Here is a 24765-nt window from a genome sequence, read left to right as displayed (position 1 = left end):
CATACGCACGCTCGGCCACAGTCGTGGGGAAAGCACGACACAGCTTCTACACAGCCGCGTCGATAAGCGCGTCGGAGACGTCCTTCACACAGCGGCTCACAGTGCTTTGGTGGCGTCCAATAAAACGGTCTGCGCCGACGCTCCCCTAGAAGATCCCGGTCGCGAACAACCGGAGGGCGCAGAGGACTTGCTCTTCGACCGAAAGCGAATGAGGCCCGGTACGTACTCTCCACAGGCGTGGGTCGCCGCCTAACTCTTTACACAACCATCGTACCGACGTTTTGGAGAGGCGAAAATGTCACTGGAATTCGTCGTCGGCCATGGCAGCAAACGGGTCCAGCCGGCCGTACTGACATTTGCTGTCAGAGGAAGCGATGACCCAGGCTGCTGTTGCTGCCGCCATGACAGTCCCGAGATGAATTCGGGGCACTTCACCGTTCACGAGTTTAGCTCCGAGTTCACCTGTCAATCAAAACCATTGTTCACGCCCCCGGCGTGCCGTACATAAATTATAAGCGTACGCGCTATGGGTGGGCCACTCCCAGCATTCCTGCAGGCTACAGGTATGCTGCGCGGCTGTGCTGATTGCTGACAGACATCGACGATGTTGACCATCGAAATATATAACAGGCAAAACGGACGTCATCGCTGATTAATCTAAGCACCTCTGCGAAGGACACGCAACATGGCGACAGCCGCCAATTTCTTCGCTCGCATACCAAGATTGCACAAAACTATAGCCTGTTGCAACCACGTAAGACACAGCACAACGCTGACGGCGCGTCACACCTGCTTGCAAGGCGTCAAACACGGACCACGATGACGAAACGGTGCTTGGAGCACGTCCTACTCCAACAACATGGCACCACAGGTGTTTGGCTTGGCCGTGCTTTTATCGGTGATAAAGCTCAGCATCAATGTGTCAAACACATCCGGGATCGACAAACGGCCGTTGTTCTAGACCCAGTGCAATAAAGAGTTTGTAATTTCCAGCACGCAAGCACTGCGTACTTCGCAACCGTAACACCTTTCTCTGTTATAAGTCCGATTCCATTATTACAAACAGGATCCCTCATCTGCCCGAACGATATTATTGCGATGTCACTGCGGTATACAACGGCGATCGACGTTAGTGACAAAACCAGTCCGCAAAACCTTGAAGTGCACGATGTAAACAAATACTACGCAGATACGCGCGCCACCACCTTCACAGCTTATAGTCAGCGTCTGATGACATAGGATGAGTTGTGTCGCTGGGTAGCACGCTCTTCGCATCCGCAGAACACTAAATAGTCGTCACACACAACAGGCATACGTAATGAATCATTGAATACAGCCAAACAGCAATTCTTTTCTCACACCGCATCACAGCCGCTCGCACGGCCAATTTCTACCGCTGAGATTCGCCAAGAGCGTACTAAAAGCAACGGTTGGCCATAGGGGGGTGCGGCAGCGGCCGTAGCAGCGGAGAACTCCACCTGAGGTCCCTGTAGAGAGCAGCAGTGACGCGGGGGGGGGGTGCAATGCAGTTCAGTTTTTGCTGTTGTGTATTATTCAAGCCAGAAGATGCATGACTGTTATATTTCGATATACGACACAATAAAATATATTATCGCAATGGACGAAAAATAAGTTAGATTCAGCGTGTAGTAGTTGCCCAGTCTTTCCAGTCGAAGGCAGCGCTACCGGCGGCGTGTCAGCGCAGGAGCTCTCGTTTTCGGCACGGTGGGCTGCCGCTCTAGTTCGTATGCAAGCCACGCTGCAAGCAATGGTCTCAGTATCGCCACTAGCGGCAGAAAGTGTGAAATCTTTGTTAATTTCCTAAAGCTATACTTTTCAACAACGCTTCATTGGATTCAGATTTTAAAATAAATTTGGAAATGAACAAAATGTTCGTAATATTATCTGTTGCCTTTTAACGTATTCGAGAGAAGAGAAAGGGTTGATACAAGAGTGCACCTAGTGCGCACTGTTCGTCTTCGGAAATGGAGAGACAGATAGAGCCTGAAAGAGAAGACACGCCTTTGACCCGCCCGAAAAGGCGTGTCAAACAGCTAGCGGTGAGTGTGCAGATAGATAGGAGAGAAGTCACGATTTCGCGATTGCTGACATCGCGCTGATAACTTCAGGTAGCGCTGCGGCCTGGTATTGCGCAGTTTATTGTGTCTGAAGTGTGAAACAGGCGCGCAGGGTGCGCTTGTATCGCCGTTACGTGGCTTTATCTTTATATTTTATTGTCCGCTGCCTGCGCATGTTCCGCGCTATCTTCGTTCACTGACTGCCGTCATCGCAAACTCGGATGAAACTCGGGCGAGCGCCAAACTCGGGCCTTCCGGCATAGCGCCCCTGATCGAAATTTTATCCGGAGACCTCCACTGGGGCATCCTTCCTAGCTTGTGGGACGGTGTGCCTCACAAGACCGTGAAACCAAACAGGTATCGCAAATGATTTGGTTATATCACTGACTAACAAATGCTAAATATGAGTAGTGTTACTATCGATAGTTTTACTATCGTCAGTCTTGCTATCGACAGCGGAACTATCGGTAGTAATACTATCGATAATAATACTATCGATTCTACTATCGATGCTACTATCGATAGTATTCTTTACACAATCGATATTTAAAAAAAAAACTGGCCATACTACCGACCGTCAATTTACCGATAGTTTTGCACCACTAGATGGCGCCGCACGTGTTACGTAATGCCCGCGTCCCCGGGTAACTACGGGCAGCGGGTCTAGTGCGGAGCCATGGCGCCATGCTTCGCCGTGGCGCGAACCGTTGAAAACAGTAAGGACGGTTGTAGGCAGGGGTCCTGAATGTTGCCCTCTACCGCTCAAGGGACGACATGGACGTATGGTTATGTATTTCAGAGGCGAGGCTTTACAACGAGGTTCCGCCTCTACAATAGGTTACGCCGGTGCTGAAAGGCATTTCATGCTTACGTCTCTCTCAGCCACGAGATAGAGTGCATTATCTTTTGTATCGAAAGGTGCGTTGCAGGTAGCATAAGTGTCATTTAAATATAACCACGCCTTTGAAGAAAACTTTAGAACGCCCGCTGAACCACAGATAGTTAAGGTTAATGCAGGAACCGACTGGAAACATCACAGGCAGTCTTGACGAGACGGCGGAAAGGTTAGATGGGTTAGGTTAAGCAAGGTATTAGGGTTCGTGGGTTCGAGTTCCTCTAGATGCTAAATTTGGTTTTCTGAAGTTTTGCTGTCTTGTGGAGGGATGAAAGGAGGAACATGTGTGGACAATGAGATATGCTCATCTGCAATTAAATGCGTTCCTACACAAAAACATCGGAGTAGTCATTAAGGAATCAAGTGGAAGTGTGATAAGAAAATCGATGCGTCTTGTATTGGGCTTTTCCTCTGTCCCGTTTCAGAGGTGAGTTCTCCTAGGAGCTAGGCATATGACGTCATACCAGCTTGATCCGACTCTTTAGGGGCTAGGGGTGGAGCCACATGTGACGGGCTCCGTAAAATAGGTCTCGCTGTGAAAGGACTTCACCACGTGCTTAAATATACCGCCCCTCTTTCCGCTCGGTGTGAAGGCACTGATGTGAAGTTGCTGCAGGAAATGTTTTTCATAAAAGCGTGAAAGAGAGGTCGGTGTGGAAAACGAAACTAAGAGACCCGTATTGTTCTGCGCAACCTGAATCTTTAAAACCTTATCCGCTATGCTTTTCTGAAATAGTACGTCTTTTGTTGAACTTTCAGTAGGGCATAAATTAATGCTGAGAGTTAGTTTCATTCTGACTGTCCGGCAAAATTGCGAAGACGAGCAGATAAAATGTGCAGCAAAAGATTTCTTTTTAAAGCAGATTATACAAGTTGGCAATGTTGAAAGATTAACATCAATTTACTTTTCTTCTATTTAAGCATATTAGAAAGAGTTCTAAAAGTTATGTTGGCTATTGAATACAAGTTAACAAAAGAGCCCTCCGAATCGGAGAGAACAGAGGAACGAGCGTTTTGAGAACTATAATTTGGACTCAGGCAAAAAAGGCACAAAACACTCAGAACCACTGAAGACAGCAGTCATTGTGCGTTGAGCTACCTAACGTAGACAGTCTGCGACAACGGCTTGGGTAATCCGATCAATGAGGTTCGGTCGAAGGTTCCTGAAAATGGCGAGCGACTGCAGCCCACTGGAAATCCCGTTTACAGGCCGGAAGCCCTGTACCCTGTTATCAGGGGCTTTCGTTCGAAGCAGGAGCCCGAGTGGATCGATCGAATATGTCGAACTGGTGGTTTAAAATGAAGAAGGCGAGTGAAAAAAAAAATGAACAACAAAACTTTAGCACCGTTCCATTTAATCTTCAGCTGCGCCCAAAATTACGGCGAAATTTTTCCCAGTTCCACGCGTTGCACCTTCGTTTATTTTTCACCGTCCACTCTGTTGAGAAAAAATCCCAACTAATGCAATAACATTCCTCTTATATGCCCAGATCAAGTTGAAACAGAAAAGAAATTGTGACCTCTTTTCATTATGTTTTGTTGAACTCTATAAAAATATCATTAAATTAACATGCAGGTTAGAGCGTTTGACATGGCTGTATTGTGCACAGCTCCCGCAACAGGGACAACACAGGCATATGGGTTTGCTGTTACCTGTCTTGGGTGGCCTCAAGCACTCAACACTAAAGTGTAATGAATATACTTCACAAGAATATTTACTTTCTTTCTTCAATTTATTGGCTGTTTTATAGTTCATGGACACTTATAAATTTCCCTTGTACACCTCGAGGTCTTAACTGGCAAGTATAGTTGCTTTGTTTTCAATTTGTGTCTTTTGATGAAAGTATATCGATCAGCATTTATTAATGACCAGGATTGAAAACTTCAGAAGGCACGCCATGGGAAACTTGATCTCCCGCAAATGAAGCTCTCCGTGAATCAGCACAGGATAGGAAGAAGCTGTGAACGTTCATTGGAAAGAGCGATCCCGCGCACACAAGTGGTATGTAAGGTGCAACAGCAGGAATAACAACTGCAGTCAGCAAATAAATATGTCTATAAGGGGGATGTCAGCCAGGAGACCTTATTGGCTTGATTCCCAAGTAAAAAAAAATGACTTTTTTTTGCTTTTCCGCAGGTTGCCTGGCAGCATCAAGTTCCGCTTCCGCTTCGACGTCGGCCCAGGGCGTCGCAGGGCCCCTACCGTCCTTCCGGGGTCCCTCGTTCACGTTGGAGCCGCCGCACTGGCTGGAGTTCTCCAACGCCAGCGGCGGCGAGGTGCGCTGCGAAGCCCAGGGGGAGCCACCCCCGCAGCTGCTGTGGGCCACGGCGGACGGCAGTCCCGTCACACCTGTCCCCGGTGCCCGGCTGCTGGCCGAGGACGGCGCTCTCGTCTTCCCTGCCTTCCCTGCGGACGCCTACCGGCAAGATGTGCACGCGGCCTCTTACCATTGCCTCGCCTCCAACGAACTTGGAACGGTGGCCAGCCGGGATGTTCACGTCAGTGCCGGTGAGGGGACGCCACTGCTTCAGCGCTCTCTTTGGCCTGTCATCACATTTCTATGCATGGATATGAGCTGTCATTGATTCAAAATGTCTGGACATGTGTCTGCCAGTGCTGCATAAGAGGCTACGGCACGAGTTCGGCCACTCTCCGTAGAATGATATGCGTCAGCAAATGAGAAACAGAACCAAATAAATCCTTGAAAGCTAGCGTGCTTCGAAGCATGCATTTCAGCTTAGTGTCAAAACATTGTCGAACGAGTGATTATAGCCACTGCAGGTGGCAAGGTGTGTTTTCAGAAGGTGACATGCGCCAATGCTACAGCGCTCCCTAAAAAGTGATATCGAAGTCGACTTTCTGATTCTCAGGTTCTAGCTATTTTTCCGAAATGAAAGCCAGCTGTTCCTACCATTTGAGCTCACGCTGTAAATTAAGCCTGCTCATCAGGTTAGCTTTCTCCCCAGGTTACGTCTGACTTCTGTGAACAAGGGAAAAATTAAATAATTCTAGAGGTTTTTTCGATGCTTCCTTCAAACTTTCTTGGAAGGAAATTTCATGTACGCTCAAAGGTATACAGCTAAAGTACATGATATGATAAAAGTATACAGGTAATGCAAGACGAAACAACATTTCTTAAACCTGCTTTTCTATTTTTCACAGAGGAAGCCTGCAGGGGTGGTTTGCCAGGTGGCCCATTTAAAAGAAAACATGCGAGCTTTCAGTTGGGGCTCAAAGGCGCACAGGATAGCCTGTGTTGCGAGATCATAGCGGCGCTGGCTTGGTAGTTTAACTCAGTGCGTTGCACTATAGTCTAGTTTAAAACGCGGTAGCAGATCTACCGCCTTCTTGTGTACAAAATGACTAAGACATCAGTGTTGCAATTCGTGATAGAACAGTGCAGCGAAACCAGCGCTACGTCAAAAACATGGCCTTGCGGCGCCACCAAACACGGTGCATCACCGTGTCAGAAGCCAGTGCGGAATAAGCCCACTGTTTTTATATTTTTAATTCCAACATCACGCTAAAATTAGCGTAAAAAAACAGCTGAAGATTAAGGTGAACGCTGAATTTATAAAGGAAGTCCAGCAATGTCCGACGCTGGTTCGCCCAGCACCAATGTTCTACATCCCGCGATCGAAAATCATTTGGTCTGCATTAGAGAAGCGATTCTACCGCCAAGGGGGCCGTCGACGGTGACCAGGCTGTTGAGCAGAGATAAAGGTCGTCAAATTAATTTCGAACTCTTCGTAACTAGACAAATTGTTGGCCACATGGTATTCGACTGATCGATCAACAACTGTCTGTGTGTGGTAAAATTCAGACTTTACCTAAAATCTGGAACAAGTAGAATTGAATATTCAATGCTGCATCATATCATGAAGTGTACAGCGCAACCGGAGGCACGCACAGTGAAGGCGTGAAGGAATGCACAACACTATGCATAACTTCATGTTCTTGACGCAACGCTGTGTGCGTCTCCAGTCGCGCCGCACCCTTCATGAAGTTTTCGAACCGACAATCCCGCGAAAAGCCCGAAGTTTATTGTATAATTGCAACTCCTGGTCCTAAGGAAGAAAATCGCCTTTTTATTAGAACGTTGTGTGTCTTGCACTATGATTAGCGTTAATAAATCCTCCAGACATCAGTCACCTAGCTTACTATCAAACAGAGCCCGAATTTCGCTTTCTCGCAGAAATGAATTGTAGTTCCAAGTGACTCAGTTTCAAAGTACATCCTGGCATAGCAGAGCTAAGTCACCGCCAATTTCATATACACCACAAACCACGCAGATGGCGATGCGCAATAGTTACTGCGCTTAAGAAAGAAAGAGAGAGAGAGGGAGGGAAGGAGGGAGGGAGGGAGACAGTCGGCGAGGCGATGGAGAGCGCGCGGCGGCGGCCCCGGCGGCGGCACCGGCGGCGGCACCGGCGCGCCAGTTGTGCGCCGTGTGACGTCACCCGCTCCTCGAGCATGCGCAGCTTGGCCTTTCCAGAGCTCCGCGAAATGGCTGGAAGAGTAGCGTAGTGTTGCTCCCGCACACAAAACAATATATGCAACATTGTGCTCCGGGCCATGTGGAAACCCCAGGGGGGAAAACGAAAACATTAAAGGTACGGTGGTGAAGCTCCTAAACCACTACCTTCCTTAACCCTTTAATGCCCACCGTAATATGTGTGACCTAGACTGTAAACACGCGAAGCTCGTTCATTTGTTCTTCCACATATGCATCACTTCTCTACAGACCTGCTGAAACAGGACTTTCCGATAAACTCGAAATTCCCGCCAACAGTGGATACATGAGGCCTACTAGAAGGTAACCCTAACATTTAACCCTAACGGCTGAACACCGTAGCATTTTTATATAAAAAACTGATTCAATGGGAAGTGCTGGAAAATTTTGATTTTGCTATAAATTTATTGCATGTGCTTGATTGTTTCTTATGAGGGCTCTTTTGCTCAGTAACTAAAAAATGATCATAGTTGAATGATTTTCTTTGGGCATTTCCAGGAGTTTATTAAATAATGTACCCATTTTTAAATTTTGCGATGAAATTACCGCTAGTGACTATGCATTAGAGGGCCTTTTATCCGATGTTTTACGTGCCTGGGCAGCAAAGGGTTAAAACGCGAGGTCTTTTACTGCGGACTACAGAGAGAGTTTTCGCTTGCTGAACAAGATAAGAACTAAATACTTTCGCTTGAAGTGAACTTCGTGCTTCATTATTAACGCGGGAACATCTCCAACTACAGAGGCTAGAGCTTCTCGCATTGCAAACGTATCTAGACAAAAAGAGATGCAGTGCCTTAGCAGAATTTTTGAGTGAACATTGATATGGCATAAATGAGTTTGAAAACAAATGGGCCCTGAATCAACTATATACCTACCGCTCCATTCTGTCTTGTTCTTCAGTGGTGGACTACCACTACGAGCCTCGAGTGTACGACGGCTTCGTCATACGCGGGAACACCGCCGTGCTCAAGTGCCACGTGCCGTCGTACATCCGCCAGTACACGCTGGTCGATGCCTGGATACGTGACGACGGGTTCACCATCAACGCGTCTGGCAACAAAGGTACGTGCGATCTCACGTATCAGATAATTGTGATTGATATTCTGACAATAAGTCGGCCATCTGGAGACATTGTTTGAGTTTGTGAGAGGTGGAAGTAACAAAGAGCGTGTTGATCGCAGATTTTATTAGTCGAAAAAGCGTTTCGTAAACGATTTTTTTATGCCTGATTGGCAAGAGATTAGAAAAGATGGTCTCCATAAAATAATCGGTTATCATTGCCCTGGGGACTTGGAGACATACACATGAACGTACAAATTTCCTTTTATCATTGCATAGCTGGAACCGTTAGCCCAGTCTGAATACCTTATATTCAGGGTGCCTTTTAAATTTTACAGCTTTTTAATGCTATGTCACTGATAGTGACGCCAATGCTGCTTTCACTGAGTGTACGTTGGGTTTCGCGAATATAAGATTACGAGATACCAGTCAGTTATGCGATTAATTTGCCGAAAAGTGCTAATTAAAATTTCAACAAGTCACTTTATGATCACAACCTGCAAACGCAACCTCCAAAACTAGATTAACTCGAGACTAATCTAGTCTACAGAAATTCAGATTGTACAGTAGGTCTTCAGATATTCTTCAGTCAATTGCCGGCTTTTTAGCTGTGTGTCAATCGGTTTAACTTTTTTTATAGAAACCTGCAAATATAAAAAAAGCATCGTATACATTTTCGTCATAGTGTCACCTGAGGCTGCATTTTTCGCAGCATTAAACTTTATGTATTGCAATCAGCCGCGGTCCTCTTGCGCAGCTGCTAAAGACTGGAATATCCAAGGCGTACTACATGAATGAACAGTGAAGTGAAAAATGATAGGTGTAACGATAAGACACAGGAAGAGGGCAGAGTGGGTAAGGGATCAAACACGGGATAGTAGCATCCTAGCCGAAATCGAGAGGAAGAATAGGTGTTCGGCATAGTATGTTATGCGAAGGCATGCTAAGCAATGATAATTAAGGGTAAGTGACTGAATCCCAAGGGAAGGGTAGCGTAACAAGGGGCAACAAAAAGTTAGGTGAGCGGATAATATTAAGAAGTTTGCGGGGATAGGGTGGCCGCAGCTGGCACAGGGCAGTGTCAACTAAACAATTATGGGCGAGGCATTTGTCCTGCAGTGGGCGTATTCAGGCTGGTCTTGATGATTATTATGATGATGACTGCATAGTGAATTTTAGAATTCTAATTTATGGTATCGACACGTACCGTTGTCGTCTAATGCGTGTATGAGTCTGAAAAATGAAATGTGCTGCAGCGCAGGACTCGGGATCATGCAGTGTTTATATTTGCGACGTATGTAAACCAATTGCATGCTGTTCAGTGCTACAAAAACACGAAGACGTTTTAGGCGGGCTTGCGAAATTGGTCATGTTTCATGCACAACAGAGAATGGAAGCGGATAGTTCTGGGTAGCGAAAATATATATTTCCGATTCGATGCATTCGAGAGAATGGCATGAGCGCCGGGAACTGAAAGGCCCTCACGAAGAATAACACCGGCGCGCCTCGTGTTTTTTTCTGCCAGCTGAAATGTTTTCCGGAGCAGGTCCTCGAGCAAGCAGCCTCGCTCTAGGGGCAGATCGATGGTAGTCTTGATGGCTTCTGCCTGGGCTAGGCGCCGGAACACTGTCGGTGCCTTTATGCAAGCCTCGGCAATCGACGCGGATGTTTGCACGGTAGAGAACAAAAGAGATCTGCTTTTCCTCTAAAGACATGGCAGCGAAACAACGAATAAAAAAACACCGATGGCACATGAAGGTTCGTGGCGCGTCGATAATGCTGTTTGCGAAGTGCGTTAGCTCACTGCAGTACTAGGCTCCGAGGCGTGAAGGGTGGACATTGTAGTGGAATACTATCATATATGTTAGATGATGGAAGGCGTAAGCCTACAAAACACGCTCGTTGCTGGAAACATTGCGTGTTCCATCAAGGGTTTTCTCTATTCCATGTGCACAGTCGTTGAATCTTTCAGTGACGCAAGCAGGGGTGGAATACATAGGGATCGCCAGGTTGTCGTCAAGATTTCACGTTTGGCTGATTTCACATGTCTAATATGCAACTCCGCGCATGCGCAACCAACCTAAAAAGTTCCGCGAAACTTAAACAAAAACTACATGTCCCGCCCCCCCTTCTCCTTCCAGCAGAAATCCACAGCCGTAGCTTTACCGCGCTTTACCGACTTGAATCACATGATTAGCAGGAGGTTTTACTTTTTCTTTTTCTTTAGCACGCGCAGCTGCGTGATCTTGTTTTCAATACACAATGTCGTCGCCATAACCCCACCGTTTAAGGGAACAAAAATCCGTGGACAGGTACAACTTTACTATGGCTCAGGCCTTTCGCCCGAACGAATCAAGGAGATCTCTTTAGATGCGTGGCGGTGAATTTCGTTAGCCCTGTCTCATATGGGGGTTACGCTATGGCGGGAGCCGTAGCGAAGGCGAGGGGTGAGAGAACGTGCTTACCAGATAAGCTAATCATCTCTTTCACATCTTTCTCTTCTAATTTCGGGAGGACTCTTCTGACGTGCGTGAAAACCGGTCTCATGATATGTAAGCACAAATGTTCTAAAGCCTCCCTGGCTGCAACGTATGGCGAGTTCCTCACTAAAAATTTAGTGCTGCGACTTGCGGTCAGTCAGGTTGGCTGCAAGAAAATTAGTACTAGTAAAGCAGCCGTCTCTCCTCAAGAAACTCGGGAGACTTCTCTAACGAGTTCTTTGTTCTTTTACATACAAAACCAATGAACATAGCGCACACGATTGCGAACACCAAGATATTGGTTTGAGCCTGTCTCTCCGGTCGAGTACTACAGTCCCATCACAATTAGCTTCCCTGCAGCACAGTGCTTCCCCGCTAGCTGAGCCGGTCGGTATGCCGCAGGTGATCACGAAACGTTTTGCTTTATTTTTTTCAAAAGCTCGAAAAGGGGAATGAAAAAAGCACGTTCTACGGGTTGTGAATAGCCTTTTCACCTTTATTCGGTTGTTTATTTGCCTTTCTTGCTACTCTGTTTCTTTATTTGGAGTATTCCCCGTCTTGGTAAACTTCATATCGCGCAGCGGCACAAGGTAACGCTCTTGGAAGCTTCAGTAACAGTCCCACCTGTGAAAATAACCAAATATTGTCCAAAATTATGGCCTCACAAGAGTGTGTAGAAGCTGCTAGATACAAAAGGTTTGCTGTTTCCCTTAAAATCTTAATTTTTTTTTTGCTTCGGGCACGAATACAGCTGGAAACTTCTACAATTATATTGGACACTCACACTGTTCGCATATCGCCGTTAGCTAGAACACTGATGCGCCACACTTATTATCGAAATTCGCCAGTCGGGACCAAGACTATATGAAGACAAAATTGTATGCAAGATGAATAAATGTGTTTGATGTATACCTTGTTCGAAACGAGATGCACCACGTTGCGGAACTACAAATTGGAATCTTAATTAAGACAGAAAATTTTTTATATGAAGAAGAAAAATTTCTCCTATGGCAGAAAGGACAGGCTGAGACGTGGCTTTAATCTTGATATCTTTTCTGGTCGTACGATGAAAGTAGCACGGTCCTGTTTCTTATTTGATTTTGCATAATCTTACATCATTTCCTCGGTATGTGCTTAAGTTCAGCCCCTGACGGTGTTGAATCATTAAAAACTACTTTTATGCGCGAAAATATAGCGGCATTTTGCATAAGAAATCGAAATTATATAATCTTTACTTGCAAAAGAACTGGTCAACGAGAACTTTAAAAAGAGAGTGTTTAAAAACTATTTCCAACACTTCGAGTACCCTAACTGGCCTGCAAGCCAAAGTGTCCTCGAGTATTTTCGATTCGCCGTTTTTAATCAAAAGCTCCGCTGAAAAAGGATCTCCGCTGATTAGCCCAATGCCCCGGGTTGTAACCAGCACATGGCTGCCTCCGTTCGATGAAGGCAAAATACAGTACAACAACATCAGGTAGTGTTAAAAACCCGCAGCTTTCTACGACGGCGTACATTACTATCCAAACTCTGTCGATTAATAAGGCAAAAATTAATCATTCACGGGCGCTTCTTAATCTCGCATCCATCAAAATGTCCCTCTGAGCCAGAGTTCAGAGCCTGACCATTGTAAGCAGCAGTCAAATGTGCAGCCATTAAACTACAATGGCGGTTGCTCTACCAAAAAGAACCAAAATGTAAACTACAATGATACTTATACCACGCAATAAAACTTCTTTTTGGGCCAGTTGGTGCATTTTGAACCTAAGAAAAGGAGCAGTGCCAAACCATGCAACCACAGAGGAAGAAAGGACAAGACACAAGCGCTGTCTTCTGCTTTCTTCATCTTTGGTGCATGCTTTGACGCTGCTCTTTTTCTTAGGTTCAAATTATACCGTGAATTTGCCATTTTTGGGCGTCGACCTAGACTAGCAGCCTCACAGCGCCGCGCTTTACTCGTGCTACAAGAGCCGCACTGCGTCAAGCATCCCGATTGAGGTGCTGAGGCTGTCGAGTGCTGTGACACCTGCTGCTGCTGGCCCCCAGTGGTAGGCTACAAGCATGACCTTGCAGACATGCCCCCAAAGTGAGCGGAACTCAGGTCTAGCACCCTGCCTCCGTGTGTGCGCAAGGAAATGCAGGTCAGCTTTTGCGACCGGGGAACAACGTGAACAGACGCAGTTAACGGTCGCACCGACGCCGGCACTATCCACGTGCTAAACGGCCGTGTACGGCGGCACGGAATAGCGTACTCGTAGGGGGGAGGAGTGCACGGGGCATAAGTGCTTTGGACACGAGCAGTTTACTGCTGCCCGCTAGCATTTTATTTTAGTTAACACGGGGTGTTTACGTCCCTACTGCTGTTTAGAATAATGCCCCTTCGAGGCATAAATGTTTGAGAGTCCCGGATGTGGCTAACGAGACACCGTTATTTACTTGCGTTTTGATACTGTGACAAACGCGTGAAAAAGTTGCTCCTCGTAACCGACGAGCCGCCTTTGGCTTCGCAGCACGCGGTAGCTGAAGACTATTGCCTTGCCTTGCTACCCGAAGCAAATGTTGTATCTAAAAAATCTATATACTGCCAAATAAAGGTGGGCCCGGTACCTATTGTGCAGGGCTATATGTACACGCCTACGTCTACCTTAAGGCCCTGCACATATAGATAGATATACGTGTTCCATAAGTGGCCTATTGGTGAGACCCACCGTCAGCACTTCGTCCACTTCGTCAGCACGCGCTTCGTCCGTTTGTGTTGTAGTGTGTATGTGCCTTGTAGCGCGAATTGATCAGTATGAACCACCGTCAAGTGCGTGTGATTCATGCGGGGCGTCCATGTCGATAGGAAAGCAACGCAAAAAAAAAAGGATAAAGAGACACACACAATTACGGCACTTCTCTCTGTTCGTTTTCCCGTATTTCACGGGATTGCTTCTGATAGAAATGGACCGAAACAACTAGCTCAACTCTCTGTCCTGCTTATCCTAATGAATGTGTGCGGCTGGAAAGAGGTGCTCATAGTGTACCATGTATGGTCACGGGATCCGAATGACCAGATAAGATAGGCGCACTGGTGGAAGTTGGGTGCGAGTCGAGTCAGTTCATCGCCTGTATTTAAGGCGTAAAGCATGAGCTTTTTTTTTCTTTTTTTCTTTCCGCTCTGAAAATTCACGCCGAACTCTGCTGATTCTTTTTCCATTTTAGTCAGTTCTAGGTGCGCTAGTTGCAGAAAGAACACTGTCAGTAATTGGGGAAAAGCGCAGAATTTTTATTAGTGACTTTAAAGTGCTAAAATGCACACAAGAAAAAAAAATTCCCGCCCGCCCCAATGGTACATCGATTCTAAGGGAGGGAGCAGGAGCACAATTTGAATGGCCGCACCACATAGGATAGGTATACAGTCTCTTTTCTTGAAATTTCAAGACTTACGACGGTTGAACTGAATTAATATTTAGATTTAGTCGGAGATCCAGGCGCGAATAAATGAAAAGCTCCAGTAACATAGTTTTGGGACGCAGAAATGGTATTGGTTATTGCTGAAGACTTGACGCCTTGACTGTATGTGCTAAAACTGCACTAAAAGCATGAAATGCGAAAGTGACAAGCCAGAAGTCAAGTACACAATTCACATCGACATTGATTCACAATTATTTTGAGTTTCTTGAGCATAAATTAATTACAAACATATCTTTTGTGTTTCTGCCTACGCTGTTGCTTCTTTGTTTTGTTTTCAGTCCACTAAGCACAGTTTTATTACCACCAGTTTGTAATGAATGACATGGTTCATTGGTTCAAATACTGCTAGTGTTATGGCTTCACCATGACTCGGAAACCGGTCAAGCTCTTATTATAGGAGAATTCCTTTACGAACTCACTGCTTTTAAGTATTTCGCCAAACCTATCGCGTATATACCGACGCGTGTGTTCAGATACAAAAATGTAGAGCAGTTTTTTTTAATCTAATGTCGTTTTGTCACATGTATCACATGTTGAGGCTTGTGTCCTGCGATTGGAAATTGTTTTGATTTAGTTGACTCTAGCGGTGAGAATTATGAGGCCATTAGTTCTGCTAAGAGTGCCCCGTGGCATGGCCAGCTATTTAATACCCTTTTACTTGCTTATTTTAAAAATGTAAGCCTCAGGAGGCCATATCTTTAGGCCGTTTGGTAACTCATAATATGTTTTAAAGAACGCATAAGAGAACGGACGGCAACAGTAAGCGACACAGGGCTTTGTTCACTGCCGCCTTGTGTTCTCTACTCCATCTGTAAAAGGTTTTCTACGGCTCTTCGCCAGTTTCGTGCAATGCTCAGGCATTTAGTCGCTAGGGTAGCAACAAACTTCAGTTGTTCTTTGAATTATTGCATTAAAATATTAATTTAATGGTACTTATGCACCGCTTATGTTATAAATATGCATGAATCTTAAACAATCACTGACGCACGTAAGCGCGAAACACATTACCTGCGGCCGGACTTTAAATGGGCTTGTACCTGAGCTTGCATGCTCGCTTTCGCCTACGTGAGGAAAGACCAGCCCTGTTTTCTGCAAATCGATGCGTACACAAACGCTAGTTGAAGAGCTGTACACCTCAATGATGGCTTCACATTTTATAATTTCGTATGCTGTACGAAATAGTAAAGCTTTGGCGCTACAGGTAATGCAAGTCGCGCGCCTTTCTAGTGTCAGCAAATTTGCGCCCTAGCTCTTTATATGTACTCTGCTTTCAAAGGAAAAATCCATTTAACGCCTACAGTTCCGCACCTATCTCTCCGGGAAATTTTTATGCTGTTTGTTTCTCGGTCCGTTCATGCCCGGCCTCAAGGACCTTCAGAAGTGCACAAGGTATTGCTTGATTGAGGTTCGAACTTTTCTCATTTCCTGTTTCTTGTTAGAAACAACAGCGTCAATTTGAATGTGCTAACTACGTGCAGTTTCACGTTATCGCCTACAATACCAACGTTGTTGAAAGCAGCTGTGCACTGCACCACAAAGGGGAATGTTTTAATGAAAAGACTAGGCAGCGACAGCCATATAACATCAAAGTCCGCAGTGAGGCTGTCAGATGGCGCCACGTGCCCGCGAGTTTGGCCGACGCCCGCCGCGTCGAGACCAATCAGAATCGCGTGAAAACCCCTGAGCGCCACGTTCCGGCGAGCATGGCGCAGCACTCCTAAGTCATCTTGACCAATCAATGCGTGAGCATTGGCGGCGCGCGATGCTGTTGCGCTTACGATACGCACAATGTTAAACATTCATTATGCTTGAGATACGTCCTTGTGTCTTTCAGTGCCTGTTTCATCCCTTGCCTCGCAGCAACATTCCGAGCCTCCCCCCCTCCCTCACCTTTTTGGCACGCGCTCTGCACTTGTAGAGCAGGCTGTGCGTGCGGGATACGTTCTTTACAAGCATGCGCTTGCTGCCTGCACAAACTGTGTTCCTTTGACACTAAGAACACTGGTCAGCATGCATGTAGTCCTGTAGCGGGGTAGTCTAGGCGTAGCACGGATTGCAGCACAACTTTTATTTTTATCTATTTGTTCTCTCTCACCATAAAAAGCAGCTAACCGAAGTTTGTTTTTCTGGTTGACTTGCCTGCCTTTATTTTTATGATCTGTTTATTTCTCTCTTGAGAATTATAGGCTGCCACCACTACTTAGAAAATATCAAGTGTAACCGAGAATGTTACGTTTTCATAGTTCACAATTTAAAAAAAGGAATTTGCAGCCCGCACAAAGGAAAGTTGCACGCAGATGATATCCTGGCAATGAGCATATTAATCTGTCTCAAACGTTCGAAGAACAAACTATTTTGGATTAGGAAAATTTGGAGTTTTAGTACCTAAACATACCTATAAATAGCTAGCGTGAATATGAATTACGAACACACATATACATGTGCCCTTTAGCTTAGCGAGCTTCCAAGGTTCCCTTTTTCTGCTTAGGTCACACGAAAGCCTCAAATGATAGATTTGGAAGCTGTCATTGTTATTTCATTCAGAATACTGGCGATTTTTACGTGTGTCGTAGTCGCCGCGAATCTGTCACGCTGAAAGTCGTCGGAGTGCCCCCCCCCCCAATCAAGTGTGTCTTTTTGCGCTTTCTACATAACAAGTAAGCAAAAAAGAACTACATATATCTTCGGGATTCCTCAAGTACATGCCTGCGACTTTCTGTGTATGAGATACCATGGGCAGCAAGTGCTTAGACTTATAAAAACCCATGTTCAGGTTACCATACAGGACGTTCGCGTTACTCGTTGCTTCTTGTCGACACTGGAGGAAACCACGTGTCAAAATGTTAAAGGCTACCACATCTTATTACAGACATTCCAAACTTGGTTTGTGACTCTGTATAGAAACTAGATTGGTTAAAACAACTGTGTGCCTGCAGCTGTTTTGGTAACGCCAGGGCTTGCAACAAAATGGATACGTAGCGTTGCATGCCTCTGCTTTCAGCGGCGCCGTCGCTGACCTGCAGGAAAGGCAGGGGCGACGACGCGCAGAAAGCCGGGAGGCAGCAGGTCCAGACGCGCGGGAGACTTAAGTTCATTAGAGTGTCCCCTGTCGAGGGCTGGACCCTCTTCTTTTCTTTGCTTTCATAATTAATTTATCCTAATTGGGAGGCTGCAAGCACCGGCGAGCAGTACGACTCAAGGAACTTCCGTGCGGCAAGCAGCGTCTTGCTGAGCCTGCGAGGTTGCCTACCACTTCCGCGTCCGCATTTGTCTCGCCGTTTCTGTTACGTCAAGCGCGGTTGTTGTTTTGAATTCACATGTTAATTTTCCGGAGCATTTGTTAAACCTAGGTCACCGCGCGCTCTGGTTTTTCGTAAATTGCTTGGGTGGCGCACGTTTGCACTCGTGGAGGCAGATTTAACCCTGACAGATAGAAGCGTCCTACGTTACAGTCATACTCGCTGAGCTCCTGGGCTGTTTCTCGTTTCATCTTGTTTCATTAACATTCACGATATTGTGCGTCATGGAAGTTTGTTTCATTTATCTGCTCCAACTGTGCAACTTTTCTCAGTGCATCATGTCTGACTGCGTTAATAGTTAAACATAAAATAATTCTTTCCACTGAAGAAAAGGGCACGAAGACGGATTGCAGCTATATTTTAATAGGTTTGGTTACCTCGGTGGAAATTATAGCATTCAGAATATATCAACGAACGCGCAGTCAAAGTTCCCGTGACGGACATGGACATTATCTAAAGTTTTGGCAATTTTGCGAGGCCAACGGTTCAGATGTTCAACACTACAGCCATGCAATTAGTAAGTAATAATGTATGTAATAGAACACTTTATGCTCCTTTTGTGGTCTTCTGCAAGATATCAACTCAAGTTTTTTTTCGCATACATACTAAGTGTGAGCGAAGAGGTCGGGGGAGCTGCTTGCCTGTGCGCAAGCTTGAACAAAGAAAGCGCTAGAATGCAGTAGCTCACCTGTAGTGTCACCTAGCGCAGGAATCTGGCTTTTGTTCATTGAATGCTTCTTCCGTGCAAAGCTTACTGCAGCTATAAGGTGGCTTTCCCTGGTATTCCGAGCAAATATAGTTCGACGCCTATAGAGCAACTCAGTTAGAACGACGATCTCGCATGCTGGTATTCATGCCGGTGAGTACACACTGCTCTTGCACCGTGGAAATAATTTTATCCTCCTGAAAGCGGAAAAAAGAAAGTCATTCCCGCGGCAGTATAATTTCGTCTGTTCACGGAGCCGTCCTCGCTTGTGTCCACATGAGCACGCCTAAAACGCGTTCGACAGAGACAGTGGCGCCGTTTAAATGTCAGGAACTGATATATACAGGGGCGCTCCCTTGACCGGAATAGGAGGCGTCTGACAGAAAATAACGAGAACGCCCGTTCACCTCCTTTAGAGAGTCTTGAATTTTTTCTTTTGACCGGAGCAAAAAATTTTCAGACGTGATGCTCTGAAAGTAGTTCTCACCGAGCAACAGCTCATTCGCAACACAACCTCAACACAGTGTTGAACTTTTTTTATTCAGCGAGTTTGTTTCAGAACATTTGTTCTCCTCTTCTGAATTGTATTTCTTGTACAATTTTATTTTTACCTAGTAGTGCGTGTGGGCTACTTCGGCGAAGTTCCACGACGCTTTCACTTGATTTTGAGGAGCAAAATGTTCAATTTTCTTAGTGCCGCGTTCTTTAAATATGCTTAGTATGAACAAGAAACCAAGTAAATATACCTTGTATTACATTTCGTACTTCCAGTCTTCTTCAGCAAACAGTCCCGTAAACAAAGCTAGGCTTCAAGCTTGGCCAATTTCATTGAACCTCTGAAATCTGAGCAGGCAAAAATATATCGCAAGAGTTTTCCTCCTCTCCGAGGGTGATAAGGCGAATATATTTGGTATTGTTTTACATATTGTTCTATGAATCCTGGCATATACTAAACGGCATTCAAAGCAGATTCAACAAAATACTGTCTCTATTCTGCAAACACTTTAATGAAATGTAGTTATCGTGTTTTCACTACTTTTGATTAGACATAAACCCAGAATTTTTACAGCCCATAGGGGGAGGGCCGCTCCGTGGAGCATGCATCGCATCTACGGCCTCAAGAACGGACCGCTCAACACCCCAGGGACACGCAAAGATCGGTAGTTCGCGCCCGTAGAGCGTGCTCCCGGCGCATCGCGCGTGATATGTGGCGCCAACGCACTTTAGTCGGCAACGCTCGCACTCTGCGGCTTCTGGAGCGGATATGATGGATGGCAGTGGCTTCGCTACCGTCGTTGCCTCCATCACATATTCCGTCAGGCCATCGGTTCCCCTGCGCTTGCTGCCCTCTGGCGTCCACCTCACGAGGGTTTGCATGACTGCGTGAGGCGTAGGGTTCGATGATGAGGCGGAGATCCGGGAATACTCAGAAGTTTTTCTTTCTCCTTCCGGAAGCGCGCACACTCTATGTCTTCTACGGATACGCTCTTTTAAGCGGTGTTATGTGGATGAAGCATAAGTACGTTTGCAATTTTACTGTCCACGATGGCTTAGCAGTAGAGTGTGCGTGAAAATCTTCCTTTAAGCTAGATCCACATGACAGACTGGTCCGCGGACGAAATAGAGACGTCACTAGCAACTTGTCGATCATCCTTCAGCAGTTTGCATGCGCACAGCGGGCTTCGAAAGCATACGGCGGAGTAGATGGCCCGGAAAATTCTAGAAACGGTTGTGCTCTTCGCTCTCTCGTGCTGCTCCCTAGTGCCTTTGGAGAAGCGAGACTGGTACCACACCCCTCAACTGCCCCAGCTCATAGGAAATGGGCAGCCGACAACACCTAGCCTAACACGGTCATTTGCTGACACAAAAGTGCCCTACATTGAAAAAGAATAAAAAACTGAAAATGCGTTGCTTCCACACTCAAGAGCTCCAGTTCTTTTAGAAACGCAGCACACAGCCACCATAATGCGACAGGCGAATATCACAGGGCTCCGCGTTCGAAGCCTGCGCTATCCACTTAGTCCCTTGATCAATATTTTATAAAGTGGACTATTTAAAATTGGTCGTGTCGAAGCGTTGCTCTGTGGACAGAGGCTTCCCTATGGCCTCTTTTTAATTTTTCTCGCAGTGGCTGCTTAGTGAATATGACGTTCGGCAGCTGAGGCCGAGGTAACACGATCCAATCCCTACCTTGGCGGCTGCCGAAAGCGCTCCTGCATTGTGTGATATCAGTGCAAGTTCAAGAAATCCAGGCCGTAGAAATAAAAAAGGAGCCCTCAACTTCAGCGTCTCTGTTTGCCCATGTGTAGCTTCGAGGTATTAAAGCCAAGGTGATTTAAACGCATACTGTAACATAAAACAACATAGCATAACTGCGTAACATCCCATACAAATACAGAATATACCACAACAACCTATACGATATCATTACATACGATAGCACACCATTCATGCCATAACATAGCATAACATATAACTTATTGTGTTCAGAAAAGAAAAAACAGCGCTCAATTCTACACAAACCACACAGAAAGACGGACAGGACGGGCGCTGACTCCAACTAAACTTAGTTGGAGTCAGCGCCCGTCCTGTCCGTCTTTCTGTGTGGTTTGTGTAGAATTTAGCGCTGTTTTTTCTTTTCTGAACACAATGCCACACCAACTAGCCCAGCAAAAGGTACTGTTAAACATATAACTTACCATGCCATATACTTACATACCTTTTCATAGTGTGTTGTGAAGAATTGTTTTTTTTTTCTGGTTTCTAATCATACATAGTCTATTTAGAAAGTAACTCTACTCTACATAAACTTAAGCAACTTCGTAAATGAAATAGTTGAAGTATTAGGCCCGAAAGGGCGGCTGTGCTGAATCGACTCTCTTCGCCAGTGGAAGCAGCCCCAACAACTAGGTAGATCCTGCGTGCCGGCGAAAAAACATCGCCAAGCGGTTCGTTCTCTCTGAAAAGCCGCTTGGGGTGGCAGTGTGGAGGTGCCGCACAGGGAGACAATGGGGGTCGCGGAACAGCGCCTCCACTGTTCCACGCAGCTTCGCGCTCAGGCCGTGCAGCCGTTATCGACAATCGCTCAATTACGTCCTTCAGGCCAGAGAGACGCGTCCGTGCGTGCGCACACGCTCCCGGCATCGTAACGTGCCTCCTTTCTATCGCCACGCTGATGGGGGTAGCTTTTGTGAGACAATCGCATTTCGCTCCCCTCTTTCGCTCTGCAAGGTGTTGCAAGGACTCGGGGGAGCGATTGTGGCGGCGGCTTCTTCGCATCAGCAAAAACGCACTGCACTTGTGCCTCGTGCTTTCGTGAGTGTATTATTTAGGGGTAGAGGCTGTCCAAATAATAAACGGGCGTAAAGATCACTTTCTTAATAGCCATCACTTTATACCGTTCGTCCTTAGAAAAGTCACCTGCTGAATATATTTCTAATCACACACACGTCCACCACTGCTGAATCCTTTAGAACGTTCGCTAAAGTGCGGCTTATGCGGGCAGGTGAACGCAGGAATTGTTAAACGGCTGAAACTCCAAGTGGAATGGTACTATAATTTGTCTCTAAAGACCGCGATCGGTGTTTGCACAACAACGATGCTAGTAGAGGGGATTTATACTAGCAAGTGCTTCATTGTTCCTGCTAGCAGTACCCTGATTTTGTTGTCACTTGTGTGCTCATAGAGTAATTCACCATTCTTACTTGCCCTACTTATGTGAGTTCCGCGCATTGCTTGTGTGAAGGAAATGTTTTGCAGTGAGATGCTACGCTGGAACAAAGATCCCGATTCTAAATGAAAAACACTCTGCCCTAAAATTTACCTTCGGGCAATGACGCAGCGGGGATTAAGATGCATAGTTTTTCTATTTTACCCTTTTTTACCAGGATTAGTTTTTTATTAACAAGATTAAAAAGGTGTGATAAATAGTACCGGATTCGGTTTCCCCACCATGCAAAGAAGGATGCTAGCAAAGATGAATTATGGCAAGGAAACTCTCTTGCAACTCTCGCTCAATGGAGCCCGTAACTGGAGTACTACTGATGTGAAAGTTTGTTGAAGAGAAGGCTATTGTGAGCATTTCTACTTTAAAGATCTACCTTTCTTTATTTATGTCTCGCGAGTATCTCGAATATCTTTAGTATTTCATTTCCTGCAGTGTGCTAAACTTATAAGTACATGATTGCGATGGCAGCCGGACAACCTTTACTGAGGTTGTCATTCATGTTTCTGTGTCTATGTGATTCTTGAGTCCGTATACCCTTACTTAGTACTACACCCTTGTATATTTACGTATTGCTATAAATGTTTGTTCCCACCTGTGTATAGTAATGTATCTGCATTTACAGTGATTATACTGACTAATTAACGTCCTTTGTTGTGACGCGTATACTTTGTTTACTAAGTTGCATACTATTCTTGTTGTAATTATGTTGTGATTTGTCGAGTTGTATATCGTCTGTGCGAGCGGTTTCTTTAGATTTTCTATAAAGAGTAGCGTGCGTCGCTAAATGGCATCAACCACTCCTTTCATGTCAACATAAATAAAAAAAAGCCTGGCCACGGCTTTGGCCGCCTGGTATTTCCGAACTTGTTGGGGAACGCGTAATAACAATAAACCACAGCGCGCTCATGGGGAATGATGCTAGATTCTTTATGGGGTGCTTGCTAGAGTCTTATGATCCTGTTTAAGAGCAGAGAAAGGACTGTATTTATGCAGTCGGTCTTTTGCTTGTTCCGAGTACATTTTATTTTCTAAGTTGGAGAGCACCTTCAGAAACCCTCATTCCATCTGTTTTCAATAAAGAAAGCCTCAAGTGTATCTTTTTTTCGAGCTTCGAAGAAAGCCCGGGAAATACAAAAAAAAATCACTTTATTAGCGCATTCGTGCGCCGCGATTGTGCTGCGCTTAACCGTGGCTTGAGTGAAAGAAATCAGTGGTTGCGGCGCCCGCACGAGCCAGTCTGCAAGCGCGACGGTGCAACTTGCACAGTCACGCTTGCACTCTGGGGCGCGAGCGTCGCAACTACCGTCGACATATCGGGCTGCCGCAGCAATGGGGTCGTCGCACCATGCCAGTGGCTGATTTCTTTCACTCAAACCACGGTTAAGAGCAGCACAATCGTGGCGCACGAATGAGCTAGTAACGTGATTTTTTTTTTGTATTTCGCGGGCTTTCTTTGAAGCTCAAAAAAAAAAAAAAGATACACGTGAGGCTTTCTTTATCGCAAATAGATGGAATGGGAGTTTCTGAAGGTGCTCTCCAACCTTGCTATTCATATGTGCTGCCTGAAGTCAATACTTACGCATTTAGAAAAATTATCTTAATTGCTAATTAATTCATTGCAAAACAAAAAACTGCCTATGATGCTCAAGCCGGTTAGTAGCTGTATGTAAGTGGTTTCCCTCGCCTACCTCGAATATCTTAATTTTTAACCCCTGGCTAAAGTTAGCCTGGACACCCTGTATACACATATATATGTGTTAGGAGAAGGTAAGTGACGCCAACCAAGTAAAATACAGGAAAAACACGACGTTTCGGGACCGGCTCGGCCCCTTCTTCACGGTGTGACTACGGGCGAGCGCAGCTTGGCTTTTTAAGCCCCTGTGTGGAGGACCTGCGGGTCAATGGCCGCAGCCCATGGACGTAGGATGAGGGGAGAGTCCCCAGGGAACGATTAACATTCTCTCGTGTTTGCTGTATGTGCCACGACTCGAGTAGAAGCCTCCTGCGTGGGTTAGCTTCCGTTTCCAATACAATGGTGCTGTCGAAGTCAATTGGGTGGTCACACCCTTCACAGTGTTCGGCCACGGCGCTGCGTTGACGATTCATGTGACGGACGTCCGCTTTGTGTTGGTTCATCCTTTCCGCGAAGTTCTTCGTTTCCCCTATGTACGACGCCGGGCAGACGGAACACGGAATTTTGTACACGACGCCCTGGGCCTTTTCTCTGGGCTGCCGGTTTTTTGGGCGGGGGAGAAGGCGACCGATAGTGCTGGTCGGTTTGTGCGTTGTCAGCACCCCCTCTTTTCCGAGAATGCGACCGAGCGTCTCGCTCACGCCTCTCACGTAGGGGATGCAAACACGTTTCCGCTTCTGGCATGCGTCTGAGGAAATAATAGACCGGATTTTGTTTTGCCTTTCTTGCTTCCTGATAATGCGCCGGATGAATGAGCTTGGGTAGCCGTTCTTTTGGAGGTCAGAAATGACTCGGTTCTTCTCCTTCCTTTTATCTTCACTTGAGGAACATATGGAGTCGGCTCTCTTCAGTAATGACGTC

At 46.0% G+C, this 24765-nt stretch overlaps 1 protein-coding gene across 1 annotated transcript in view; it reads left to right on the top strand.

Annotated features, from left to right (window-relative positions):
• LOC149371895 (cell adhesion molecule Dscam1-like) overlaps positions 1-24765 on the top strand; it is a 174886-nt gene that overhangs the window by 79731 nt on the left and 70390 nt on the right. The window contains exons 2-3 of the mRNA XM_089566211.1: positions 5111-5482; positions 8388-8549. Coding sequence (XP_089422337.1) covers positions 5111-5482; positions 8388-8549 — 534 coding nt within the window. The remainder of the gene's footprint in view (positions 1-5110; positions 5483-8387; positions 8550-24765) is intronic.

Source organism: Amblyomma mixtum, chromosome 1 (assembly GCF_055824585.1).
Source record: "Amblyomma mixtum isolate Tamu chromosome 1, ASM5582458v1, whole genome shotgun sequence".
Classification (NCBI taxonomy): domain Eukaryota; kingdom Metazoa; phylum Arthropoda; class Arachnida; order Ixodida; family Ixodidae; genus Amblyomma; species Amblyomma mixtum.
The sequence above is the reverse complement of the archived record's forward strand: the minus strand, read 5'-3'. Positions and strand labels throughout refer to the sequence as shown.